Below are 13892 nucleotides of genomic sequence, written 5' to 3'. Positions count from 1 at the left end.
CCTTGACATTTTCCCAAATGTCAAGAGTTCTTTCTATTGAGATTCTTCTGATTTTTTCTCATTTTCTTTGCCAGCCATGAAAGTGTTTATTTGACATGAGTAACAATGCACCCATTTCCAATTTAAAAGAATTTAAATGGCAAACACAAGTTTCAAACCTGGAGGTAAAGAACAGAAGAGAGAAATTTTTCTCTCCGAATCTACCCAGACCACAAATCTCAACAGTTAGAAAAGAGAGTGCTGGTCTGTTGGTTACAATAACTGATATATCCGGACCCCCAAAAGCCATTTGATCTGATTCATCCAGTAACTGAACATCCCCAAGTGCCAAACCAGGAGCTGGGTCTGTGGATGACTTCAGAAAGTTCACAGTCCAGGTAGGATAATTCTAATATATAAAATGCAGCCCATACTAGCTATGGTCTGGATGTTTGCGTTCCGCCAAAATTCAAATGTTGAAATCATAACACCCAAAGGTGATGGCATTAGGAGGTGATTAGGTTGTGAGGCTGGAGCCCTCATGAATGAGATTTTGAGATTTTGTCATTGTTGTTTAGTTGCTAAGCTGTGTCTGATTCTTTGCAACCCCATGGACTATAGCCTGCCAGGTTCCTCTGTCCATGGGATTTTCCAGACAAGAATACTGGAATGGGTTGCCATTTCCTTCTCCAGAGGATCATCCCAACCCAGGGATAGAACCCACATCTCCTGTGTCTCCTGCATTGGCAGGCAGATTCTTTACCTCTAGTGCCACCTGGGAAGCCCAAGGATTTAACAGCCATATTTAAACAGCCCAGTATAACAGGGATGCTCTAAGGACCACGGCGACCCACTCCAGTATTCTTGCCTGCATTGCAAGTGGATTCTTATACTGCTGAGCCACCTGGGAAGCCAATAAATGGAATTAGTGCCTTTATCAAAAAGACCCCAGAGGACTCTCTTGCCCCTTCCAACAGGTGAGGATACAGTGGGAAATCTGCAACCCAGAAGAGACCCATCACCTGAGGATGCCAATACCCTGATCTCAGACTACCAGCCTCCAGCACTGTGAGCAATAAATTTCTATTTTTTATAAGCCACAGTCTGTGGTATTTTATTGCAGCAGCCCAGACAGATTAAGATAACACTTTAACAACATGATCTTTAATGCACTGTTTTATAAAAATATTAATCAAATACAACATAAACCTGTGCATACGCATCCCCTAAAATCTTTCTATTCCCCACTCTGAAGCCTTTTCTAGAAAGCCATTCTAAATTAATGGAAAGCCCCAAGCTTGGGTTCATGATGTTATTCAGATGTTCAAATAGTTCAGTGTGCCCAGTGAACCAAGAACAGAAAGACCCCAAACAAACTGTGAATGCCTTCCACCTCTGAAAACACTTCTGACAGAGCTCTGAGAGCAGAAGTTAGAATTTTTAAAAATAATGCAGAGAACGTATTCATCATAAATTCAAGGCACTTTCCATTACAAAAGCCCATGTTTCCTCTTCATCTTGATTACATTATTCCACTGAACCTCTAATTGTGAGTCATTTATTCAATTTTCTTTCTAAAAAATATCATACATCTTGCATTCTGTCATTCTTAGAATTCAAGAGAGAAAAACAATGAAACTTCTTAATCCCACAGCGCCTGTTAATGAAATGCAGGATTGGGGAAATCAATCTTAGAGCAATCCATTACCATCATCAGCCGAACAAACACACTTTCTTGCTTCACTGGCCTCTTCCTACTTAGGTAATGTTGAACCTCAGACCCAAGTTGTAATTGGAGTCTTTCTAGACCTAATGTTCCCAGTTAGAACATCTATCATTTTATGATCCAGCGAAACCATATGCATCTTGCTGGGTCTTCCTGTATCTCAGCTGCAGGGCCATCCCCAAATGAGGTTAAAATTGCCTAAGCAGTTGAATTTTCATTTGACCTTTTCTTGCTAAGCCTTTTAGGCCAGCTGCGAAATCCACATTTTATGCAGGTATCCTCAGGATCTGTGCTTAACTGGTCTAAGTTATACAGTTCCTTGCAAACCTATTACTCACTCATTGGCATCTATTTCAGCTTGCTATTACATCATAGGAAACACAGAACTATGCTAATTTTCACTTTAGACCTGTTTCATCTTACTGTTTCTCTCTCCAAAGGATTACCCTGAATGCTGGTTAGGTAAACCCTAAACCACTGTCATACGCAAATTTTAAACCAATGGCTACCTTTGAAAAATAAAGTCATGTCTTGTCCATCCCCTCTACCTCTGATATAAGTGGCATAGCTTCCCCCTTGCAGTCTCTTTACAAAACAATGAGGTTCACTGCTTGCTTCTTGCTTCAGAGATTTAGTGTATCAGGCAAGTAGCTTCTGATTCAGTGCTAAGGATACACTGTGTGTGTCTGTGCTCAGTCATGTCCAACTCTTTGTGACCCCAAGGACTGTAGCCTTCCAGGCTCTTCTGTCCATGGAATTTTCCAGGCAAGAATACTGGAGCAGTTTACCATTTCCTTCTTCAGGGGATCTTCCCAACTAAGGGCTCGAACCTGCTTCTTTTACATCTCTTGCATTGACAGGAAGGTTCTTTACCACCAGTGCCACCTGGGATACACATGAGGGTCTAAAGATTTGCCCTTTAATTCCTCATTGTGTTCAAACCAGCCCTGGACAGGTGCAGTCCTTTTGTCACTGCCAATGTCTGGATGAGAGAAAGGCCCAGAAACCTGGCACCAAATTGCAACATCCCACTGAGGCCGATGCTAGAAAAGAGACCTGAACAGCAACAAGGAAGGGCCAGGAGAACACTTTCCCAAAGGGGTTTCAAGTCTAATTCACAGCTGCCAAGGATGTATTATGCAATGGGGAACACCCCACTGCCTCATGAAAAGTACGTGTCATTTTGCAAAGCCACTCTCCAAACGTGTGCCGTTATGCATTACATTCTTGCTCCTGGCTCAACTAACATCAGTTCTTTTGAAAAGCAACTTAAAAAGACACCTGAATGAGAAAATGGGACTGACTGTCATTATCGGGGGAACTTATTTCAAATGGTATTATTAGGTCACTAAACAAAGGGAGCCTTTTTCGTCTCCCTGTGTGGGAAATCCAGTAGGGAAAGATGAGAATGCATTTTGTAAACTTCAGCTGTGGTGGTTAGGATTTCTGATCCAGCACATGTACCTAAACCTGCATCTTAATCCCTGCTAAGTGATCTTGCAGCTCATCTCGTAGATTGCTCCAGGTACCTTGACACACTTTAATACCGAAATGCAAATGAGACACCCCCACCAACCACCTCCACTCTGTCACGTTGCCCTAAATTTGGACTTTACTTGCCTTGCTACATGTGAGCTGCTCTTTTCAATCACATGCCATTTCCCCCATAAAGCGTTGTCAAAAGGGAAAAAGAAGATGTTGTGTTGTCCTAAAGTCACCCAATTTGAAGCAAGCTGCAGGCTCAATCCCCTCATGAAAGGCTGCAAGAACTCAGAGAGCCCACTCCAGGGAGCATTTAGCCACTGGGGAGCCTCTCCTCCCAGCCCAGCTGTGAACCTCAGAATTTCTAGAGCAGGAGATGAACCCAAACATCTGGAGCAGGAATGAGGTACCCATCAAAATAAAATAAAACCCAAAGTCGTAGGAAAGTCTGAGAAAATCCGCTGCTTTGAGTCTCTGGGGTAATTAGTTACATGGGTAAATAAATGATCATCTGAAATCCACATCCGCCTGAGAATTATTAAAACCAGAAGCCACGTGGAATTCATCTAACTAAAGAAAAGCTTGAGGAGAAAGGAGGGGAGATCCAGTCCTCTACCCAGACAGGAGCTTCTGTTCAACTTTATTAAATGTTTTAAGTAGATTAAAGTTTGAGTCAAAGGACCAATTCCCACTCTCCAATGAGAACACTCCCAAAAGTGGGAGGTGAGCCAGGGAGCTGGTCACCCAGAGGATGGAGCTGCACGTGACCTGAGCAGGGAACCCCTGTCGGAGGAAGAAAGGGGGGCTGGATTGAGGTGGGTGGTAGCAAAGGGAGGTCAAGGTGTGAGACACTGTGGGAGTTTATCAGCATTAAAGGAAAGAGGCAGAGTTCTTGGAAGAGCCCGGCAAGGCATCTGAGAGATGCTGGGGGGCAGGGCCGTGGTTGCAGAACTGCCCTAATTACAGGTTCAGCAGAAATGAGGTTGTGATCCTAATGATGGGTGAGCTCTGGGATACTTGCTGTCTCCCTGAGGACCCACAGTTAAGTGAACACTGCCAAGCTGAGGCATTCTAGAAAGCTCCAGATGCTGAGCAAGGAGACTCTGCTGAAGATGGGGGTGACAGCCAGAGCGGAGAACAAGCAGGAAGTTCCCCACTCCGGAAGAGTCCCCTTTAGCCAACCTAATCGAACACAGGGAGGCCCCTGGGCTGCACAGGTTTCCAAGCCCTTCTACATGGACCTATTAAGTTGTATAAAAAACCCCACTCCACACAGTTGTTCATGCTACTTGCAAGCAAGGTGAGCTGGTGCAGAGAAGCTTCTAGAATCTCTGTTGAGTCTGTAGAAAGCCCCTCAAGTGAGCATTCAGGACCAGGAGGCCAAGCTTCCTGGCCTCGCCCCCCACCCTCACCCCCTCCCTCCACCTCTTTCTCCTCTGGCAACCATCGTTCACATGGACCAGGAAATTCCATGTGCCATTTGGACATCAAGACCCACCCAATTCCTGACTCGACCCTTCATGAGCTGGTGGCTTTGAGCCAACTGACCTTAACCTGTGCCTCAGTTTCCTCATCCGTCAGTTGGGAATCATAACAGCACCCACTTATTTCCAGATGACGCTAGTGGTGAAGGACCCCCCTGCCAATGCAAGAGACATAAGACCTTTGGTCGGGAAGATCCCCTGGAGGAGAGCACAGCAATCCACTCCAGTATTCTTGCCTGGAGAATCTCACGGACAGAGGAACCTGGAAGGCTGAAGTCCATAGTGTCACAGAGTCAGACACGACTGAAGCAACATAGCATGCACATGGTAATTCTATTCTAATTCACGGGGTTGTAAGGAAGTTCAAATAAGACAATTTGATACCCTGCTTGGTTCTAAGGATGCTGGGCAAACAGGAGCTGCCATGGCGGTCACCTTGTTGCTGCTGGAATAACCCTGCCTTCCCTTCTTCCATCCATACTTGCCCTCCTCCTTCCCCTTGGCTCCATCCCAACCCCAATTCCTAACTCTCATAACACTTTGCCTGCTCCATCTTCCTGTCATGCTTGTATCAAAAGTCACCCATCAGAGAAATGAAAGCAGGAAAGAGGCATTTTATTGCTGAAGTTGTTAATTTTACTGTGTGTGTATATATATATATATACACACAGTATATGTATACATATATATGTATATATATGTAAGTCATTCAGTCATGTCCGACTCTTTGTGACCTCATAGATTGTAGCCCACCAGGCTCCTCTGTCCATGGGATTTTCCAGGCAAGAAATACTGAAGTGTGTTGCCATTCCCTTCTCCAGGGGATCTTCCCAACCCAGGGATCGAACCTGGGTCTCCTGCATTGCAGGCGATCCTTTATATCAAAAGTCACCCATTAGACATATGAAAGCAGGAAAGAGGCACTTTATTTTTAAAGTTGTTAATTTTACTGTAGATTTCCAAAAAAGGTTCACCCGTCTGTTAAAAAAAGAAGACAGACAAAATAAAAGATCTAAAAAGTAACGATTTAAGTGCCAACCAAGAGGAAATGAAAGTGGGTTTGTCTTGGTTACCAAGTGCAAATTAGAGGGTGATGCTATACAACCCCAAATCTGCCTTTTTGTAAAGACAGAGAATACGATCTTTTTAAAAATACAGTGAGCATTCAGTTTGCCCCCCAACAAACTCTCTTCTGCGTAAACAGATGCAGCTCAGTGACTTTCAGTTGAAAACTATAGCCCCTCTTCTCCCAGGGTCTCTCCCATCTTAGACCACACAACCATACACACAGATTTTTCGTGGTTCATTGGACTTGCATTTCTCTCCTGGTTTTACTGTGATTAACTGCAGATGTAGTTTGTACAGGCAAGGTTTCCACAGGATCATGCAATGTAATCCTTCCCTTGCTTCTCTTCAGAGGCTGACTTTCACCAGATGGCCAGCCTGCTCACATTCTGAAAGGTACCCACCAAGGAAGACATGTGAAGACCCACACGCCTCAAGAGGACAAATCTTTGCAAGAGACTAAAAACACTCACTCAGCCTTCTCTCCTGAGGTCTAAATCCCAAAGCACTTTCCAACTCACAGTTCAATCAGAAGCAAACAATGAAGCCCTTTCATTTTGAATTTGTAAAAGTTGCAACTTAACCAATTTTTGCACTTGCCATGCAAACCCAGATAGGAACAGAGTCAGGCTTCCAGGTAAATAGCTCCAGGGTCGACATGCCCTCACCACTCGGAAGCCCTTCACATTTTCTGAGTGTAACTTTGCCCCGTCTCACCCCCAGGTTTCCCTCCCAGAGTGGAAGCCCCACTCACCTCACTCATGATGCTGTAACAACGGGCAGCTCTGTATCCACACCAGCCACACGGAGAGCACTGCTCAGGGGTCGCTGCTCCCGGTTCTGGCTTTTCTCTTAAAAAGGGCTGCCCGGTGGCATCATGCTTCCTCTGAGCCAATGAGATTCATTCACCTGTCTGAACGCCTGGCAGATATCTGAGAGCTCCCAGGGCCACCTAGTGGAGCAAAGGAGAAAGGCAGGCTGGGTTAGGGCTCCTAGCCCCGCCAGGGAGGGAAAGGACAGATGACAAGATAGTCTAAGTAGGAAGCACAGAGATCATCACAGATTTGTCAGTCTTCATAATTCCAAGGGGTACGGGGTTGAGATACGTGGGAAATGCGCTGTCAATGTCAGCGAGCAGAAGGTTTGTTTTTGGAAGGAAGAGCAGTTCTGAAAATCCTGATGCTAGCCACCCAGCAACCCCCTGGTTTACTTGGGAGGCGCCTGCCCTTCATAGCACAATCTCAGCTTTCAGAGTTGAACAGTTTCTGCTCCTCCTTCTCCAACCCCAAATCTGCCAGCCTGCCTGCACCCGAGGTACTCATCTCCAGCGGGAGCAACTGAGCAGCTGGGGTCATGGACTTGGAGAGTCACACTGTGACTCCTCAGAGGAGAGCATCCCCCCTCTCCCCAGCTATTCCTATGGGTGTGATAGCCTCACCAGTGCTGGAGAAGACTTGGCTTTGACCCTGGAATCTGCCCATCCAGCCTGGCAGTGAAGATCCTTTTGCCCAGGTCTGGACTGCTAAGCTGAATCTCCAATACTTTGGCCACCTGATGCAAAGAACTGACTCCTTGGAAAAGACCCTGATGCTGGAAAAGACTGAAGGCAGGAGGAGAAGGGGACAATAGAAGATGAGATGATTGGGTGGCGTCATCGACTCAATGGATTTGAGTTTGCACAAACTCCGGGAGTTGATGATGGACAGGAAAGCCTGGTGTGCTGCAGGCCATGGGGTCACAAAGAGTCAGACACGACTGAGCGACTGAACTGAACTGGAGTGCTAAGACCCTGAGCAGCATCTGTGTAGGCCCTTGATTTTGACAAGACAGATGTTACAGAAGGGAATGCAGCCAATCCTCAGACCTGAGATACAGGTGGCTGCCCATCTCCTTGGTCCATCACTAGTCAGGACACCTGCCTGCAACTTGCTGGCTTCAACTGGGTCCAGATTCAAGTAGGAGCCTCAGCATGCTAACAAGAATGCCTTCTCATGGCAAATACTTCAAAGAATAAGAGTATCACCTCACATGTAAAGGACCCACCAGAGATGCAAGCATATCCAAGTGATGACTTCCAAACAGCTGGTGCAGACAAATAAATGAGGACCTGGGTCCCACAGTATGATCCTCAGATGCTCCATGGGCTTCACCTGTCACCTGGAGCACAGACACTCTATCCACAGTCACTCGTGGAATTGATGTTAATCAGAGCCCTGTCTCTGACTCTTCTCCATTTCCATCCAGCCATCACCCCAGCGGCCTCTCCCTCCAACATCCTCCTCCACAGCCCCTCCCTCTCTCATCTGACACCCCAGAGGGCTTTCATGCCACCTCTAGGCCTTCCTTCTCCAGGCTTTCTGTTCCCAGCAGGCACCCCCTCCTCTCCACCCCAACAATCATGTGAATCCTAATCCTCTCCAAGTTCTTTCCTGATCTTACTCACTGCCTGGGGATGACCCACACGACTGCTTGGGGGTGAGGTCCCACCAACTCTGCCTCACAGCCACCCTGAAATGCAGATACCCTAGGGGGACCTGGGAATAGTTGGGTGACCTACTGTTTGAATCCCCACCAGCTGGATCCACAGAAGCTACTTTCTGAGTTTGGAGAAGGAAGTAAGAAGTGGTAACTGCAGGGCAGGTGCAAGATTTAAGGAGGCACTCACTCGCAGGTTCCTGCAAATGCCAGAGCTGCGCTTGCTCAAACCTGAAGGCTGATGCCTCTTTAAATTGTGTGCCCACTCTGGTCCTGGCCCTGCTGGCAGCTCCCCAGTTCCCAAGGGGAGGGTTGATGAGCTGCGTATCAAAGAATAAAAGTGAGGTACAAGGAGAGAACAGAACCCCTCTGGGCACCATCTAAGAAGAGGCTTCCACATGGTTTTTGCCGAGTGTTGGAGCCAGAGATCAAATTGCCAACATCTGCTGGATCGTCGAAAAAGCAAGAAAGTTCCAGAAAACATCTATTTCTGCTTTATTGTCTATGCCAAAGCCTTTGACTGTGTGGATCACAATAAACTGTGGAAAATTCTGAAAGAAATGGGAATACCAGACTACCTGACCTGCCTCTTGAGAAACCTGTATGTAGGTCAGGAAGCAACAGTTAGAATTGGACATGGAAAAACAGGCTGGTTCCAAATAGGAAAAGGAGTACATTAAGGCTGTATATTTAACTTATATGCAGAGTACATCATGAGAAACGCTGGGCTGGAAGAAGCACAAACTGGACTCAAGATTGCCGGGAGAAATATCAGTAACCTCAGATATGCAGATGACACCACCCTTATGGCAGAGAGTGAAGGACAACTAAAGAGTCTCTTGATGCAAATGAAAGAGGAGAGTGAAAAAGTTGGTGTAGAGCTCAACATTCAGAAAATTAAGATCATGGCATCTGGTCCCATCACGTCATGGCAAATAGATGGGGAAACAGTGGAAACAGTGGCTGACTTTATTTTGGGGGGCTCCAAAATCATTATAGATGGTGGCTGCAGCCATGAAATTAAAATATGCTTACTTCTTGGAAGAAAAATTATGACCAACCTAGACAGCATATTAAAAAGCAGAGACATTACTTTGCCAACAAAGGTCTGCCTAGTCAAGGCTATGGTTTTTCCAGTGGTCATGTATGGATGTGAGAGTTGGACTATAAAGAAAGCTGAGTGCAGAAGAATTGATACTTTTGACCTTTGGTATTGGAGAAGACTCTTGAGAGTCGCTTGGACTGCAAGGAGATCCAACCAGTCCGCCCTAAAGGAGATGACTCCTGGGTGTTCACTGGAAGGACTGATGTTGAAGCTGAAATTCCAATACTTTGGCCACCTGATGAGGAGAGCTGACTCATTTGAAAAGACCCTGATGCTGGGAAAGATTGAGGACAGGAGGAGAAGGGGACGACGACAGAGGATGAGATGGTTGGATGGCATCACCGACTCAATGGACATGGGTTTGGGTAAATTCTGGGAGTTGGTGATGGACAGGGAGGCCTGGTGTGCTGCGGTTCATGGGGTCACAAAGAGTTGGACATGACTGAGTGACTGAACTGACTGATGGAGCCAGAATGCGCATTTCAAGATGAAAACAGAACAGATAAATACAATGAGCAGTGTGAGCGCTGGATGGAAACTTCAGAACCATCGAGCACAGGCTGCCCAAGGAGGCTGACACAGAAGCACTGGGTCTGAGCCCTTGTCTGAGCCTTGTGAACACCAGTGAGCAGGACCACGAAGAAGAAAGAATAAGGAGTCTCTCCATGGCTTGTGACCCCACCTTCTTCATTTAGAGCCACTTTACGAGGGAACTGTATCTGTAGAAAGTCCCTTTTCAGTGGGAAAATTGGTACATTCATTATAATAATTCCTATTTCACAGAGCAAGATAAATGGGTTTAGTATATAAATTAAGCATGTACATACATATCCTAACCACATGAAGCATTTGCAAGCTCTCAAAGCATCTGCCTGCCAGCCCATCCTGACAGCATACTCCTCAGAATTCTGTCCCCAATTTCACACACGGGAGAACACAGATAGGATGCCCTTAGGACTCCCCAGGGGCTTAGGAAGGGGAGTTGGGAAGAGGAAGGTCAAGGTCAAGAACCAGGTCCGCAGTGCCGCCCACTGATGTACTGCAGACCAGAGGAGGGAGGGCAGGGTTTCCTCCTCCCCTTGAGGTGCAGAACCACATCCTCCGCAGGGACGTCTCAGTGGGTGGGAATTCTGAGCACCCTAGGCCTGGAGGGGGAGGGGGGGCTCTCCCAATGGTAGTCTTGGCGGGTCCCGTGGTTTGCAGGCTGTGCTCAGGCAGAGGAGACAAGAGAAGGGACACGGAGGGCCAGCCTGTGATCTGCTGCCCTGGCTCTAGTGCAGACACACATATGGAACCGCAAGAGCTTGGGGTTGGAGAAGCAGTGAATACGTCATCGCTGGAGCTTCCAAGAAGACGGGCGCCCAGAGGGTGGGCTGTGGCTTTACTGAGTAGAGCCTACAACTGTTTGGGACAAAGCAGGGGTTATGAAGGCTGTGAAAGAGAGGGTGAATGATGTTATAGGCTGAACTGTATCCCCCCAGAATTCATGGCTCCCCAGGTGGCGCAGTGGTAAATAATCCACCTGTCAATGCAGGAGATGTAAGAAATGTGGTTTGGATCCCTGGGTCAGGAAGATCCTCTGGCAGAAGAAATGGCAGCCCACTCCAGTACTCTTGCCTGGAGAATCCCATGGACAGAGGAGCTTGGCAGGTTACAGTCCATGCGGTCAAAGAGTCGGACACGACTTAGTGACTGAGCACAGACACAAAATTCATGTATTAAGGTCCTAACCCCTTGTACTCCTGAATGTGACTACTTGGAGATAGGGTCTTGAAAGAGGTAACTAAGGCAAACTGAGATCCTATGGGTGGGCTCAAGTCCAACAGGACTGGTGTCTTATCAGAAGAGGAAATCTGGACCCAGTCCCATTTCAGAGAGGAGGACACAGGGAGAAAAGTCCTCATTTCATGAGCATACAGGGAGAAGATGGCCTTCTGCAAGTCAAGGAGAGAGGCCTCAGGAGACACAAGCCATGCCCACACCTTGATCTCAGACTGCCAGGCTCCCCAACTGAGAGAAAACAACTTTCTATTGGTTAAGCCTCCCACCCTGCGGTACGTTGTTATGGTGACACAACCAAGTACATGGATGACCTAACAAACCCTTGGGGAAGACTTTCCAGGAATGGCTAGAAGAACCTTGTAGGGAATTTCATTGTGTGGCCATGGCACACAGCTTAACACTCTTCATTTCCCCAGGGCTGGAGAAGGAAATGGTACCCTGCTCCAGGATTCTTGCCTGGAGAATCCAGTGGACAAAGGAGCCCGGTAGGCTACAGTCCATGGGGTCACAAGAGTGGGACACCACTTGGCAACTAAACCACCACCCCCGTTTCCCAGGGCATCTTTAGTAAAATAGCTGTCTCTTGTTAATGAGTTGTGAGGTTGTGTCTGTTTTAGAAGATACAAGGCAGATGCTGAATGTGGCCACAGAGGGAAAATTAAGCCATCCGTGAGAAGTCAGTGCCCACGAGTGACACACGACACGTCTCCATCATGCTCACTGGCCAGCTCCACGGGCACCCTGGCACTGAGTGCTCCTCCATCACGTCCCGAGACGGGCTCTTGGACCGCAACTCCCAGCCAGTTGCATCTATGCTCTTGGGCAGTGAGCCCAATACAACCAGCCATGAGACCAAGGATGGCAAAGGCTCCATGACCCTTGTCTTGGACTCCCCAAGGACAAGGGTAATAGATAACAAATGGATGGACTTGGGCCATAAAAAACACTGAGTACCAAAGAACTGATGCTTTCAAATTGTTGTGCTAGAGAAGACTCTTGAGAGCCCCTCGGACTGCAAGGAGATCAAACCAGTCAATCCTAAAGGAAATCAGCCCTGAATATTCATTGGAAGGACTGATGCTGAAGCTAAAGCTCCAGTGCTTTGGCCACCTGATATGAAAAGCTGACTCATCAGAACAGACCCTGATGCTAGGAAAGATTGAAGGCAGCAGGAGAAGGGGGCAACAGAGGGTGAAATGGTTGGATGGCATCACCATCTCAGTGGACATAAGTTTGAGCACATTCAGGGAGATAGTGAAGGACAGGGAAGCCTGGCGTGCTGCGGTCCATAGCGTCACAGTCAGACATGACTGAGTGACTGAACATCAGTAATGTGGTTCTGATGAGCAGTCAAGTTTGAGAGTCACTGCTTGAAGCACTGAGAGGACACACACACGCACACATCACTCACTCCTTCCCGACTTCTCAGGCTCACTCTTACTACCTGCCTCTACTTCTCCTATCCCCTGTTAGGACGTGCACAGTCATTGCTGACTCTTACATGTATTAATAACAATCTTATTTAAATAGCTTCAACACATCCCTATCCAATAACTCTCCTTAGGTCAACCAAACACCGTCTTACATGGAAGATGGACCAGAAAACAGAAGCTTAGAACTTTAATTCTTGACGTGAGCAATCGTTTGCCTTATGACCTTGGCCAAGCCTCCGCATTCCTCAGTGTCTCATTTCCTGCACTAGTAATATAGAAATATTAAAACCTCACATCTGCCAACCTAAGCAAAAATATATACACTAAATATATTGAGCTGGGAGATAAATTTTGAAAGAACTTCAGGAGAATTAGATCTACAGCTTCATATATTAGATCTGGGGGAATTCTTCAGCCTTGCTGAATTAAAATACAGACATATGGTTCTGCAATTTATGAAAAAATATATAATATGGACAGATTATTTTCATTTTCTTGGAAGCATGGGCCTGCCTGAAGGTGCAGGGTTGGGCCAGGCAATCTTTCAAATCTTCCTTTGGGCTTATTTATAGGAACACTATATATTGATGACCTAAGGCTTTTCATCAGACTTTCATACCCAGTGCACCATTGGCATACAATGGCAGGAGCTATGGGGACTTTAAGAAAATCCATCTCCTCTTTCATTTCTCCTCCTTCGTTTCTCTGCCTCTTCATGGCTTTTGGTGGCCACCACGTGCAGTCACAGCTCTGTCCTAGTCCCTAACCAGGGAAGGTTTCAGGACAGACAGAAAATGTGTCACTCTGATGGAGCGATTCACCAGCCCAGCATCATTGACTGGTTTGCCCCCTTCCTTTTGCCTTCACTGCTCCCCAGCCAGAAGCCAACTGTGGTCCCTTGGTGACTGTAGGTCCCCAACCCAGAGTCTGAGCATCTCCACCTTAATGGGAGGCCCCAAGGGCTCCAGTCTTTGATCCCCCACCTTGATTCCTGCTGCCTTCAATTTTATGAACAATCCCTCCTACAGAGTCCACCTGTCTTCAACCTCTAGATGCACATGGTCCAGAGCCAGGAGGTTACCCTGGCTGTGTCTCAGTCAGTTCAGTCGCTCAGTCGTGTCCAACTCTTTGTGACCCCATGGACTGTAGCACGCCAGGCTTCCCTGCCCATCACCAACTCCCAGAGCTTGCTCACTCATGTCCGTTGAGTCAGTGATGCTATCCAACCATTTCATCCTCTGCCATCCCCTTCTCCTCCTGCCTTCAATCTGGTTGTACTTACATATGTGGAAATGCAAACTTATTCAACAAACCTCTCCTGGAAGCATTTCTTTATCATAATGCTTCATTCGTGTGTGTGT

At 46.9% G+C, this 13892-nt stretch overlaps 1 protein-coding gene across 1 annotated transcript in view; it reads right to left on the bottom strand.

Annotated features, from left to right (window-relative positions):
- Window positions 1–6598, bottom strand: part of PCP4 (Purkinje cell protein 4) — a 68537-nt gene extending 61939 nt beyond the window's left edge. The window contains exon 1 of the mRNA XM_005675627.3: window positions 6491–6598. Coding sequence (XP_005675684.1) covers window positions 6491–6499 — 9 coding nt within the window. The 5' untranslated portion in view covers window positions 6500–6598. The remainder of the gene's footprint in view (window positions 1–6490) is intronic.

This window comes from Capra hircus, chromosome 1, assembly GCF_001704415.2.
Source record: "Capra hircus breed San Clemente chromosome 1, ASM170441v1, whole genome shotgun sequence".
Classification (NCBI taxonomy): domain Eukaryota; kingdom Metazoa; phylum Chordata; class Mammalia; order Artiodactyla; family Bovidae; genus Capra; species Capra hircus.
The sequence above is the reverse complement of the archived record's forward strand: the minus strand, read 5'-3'. Positions and strand labels throughout refer to the sequence as shown.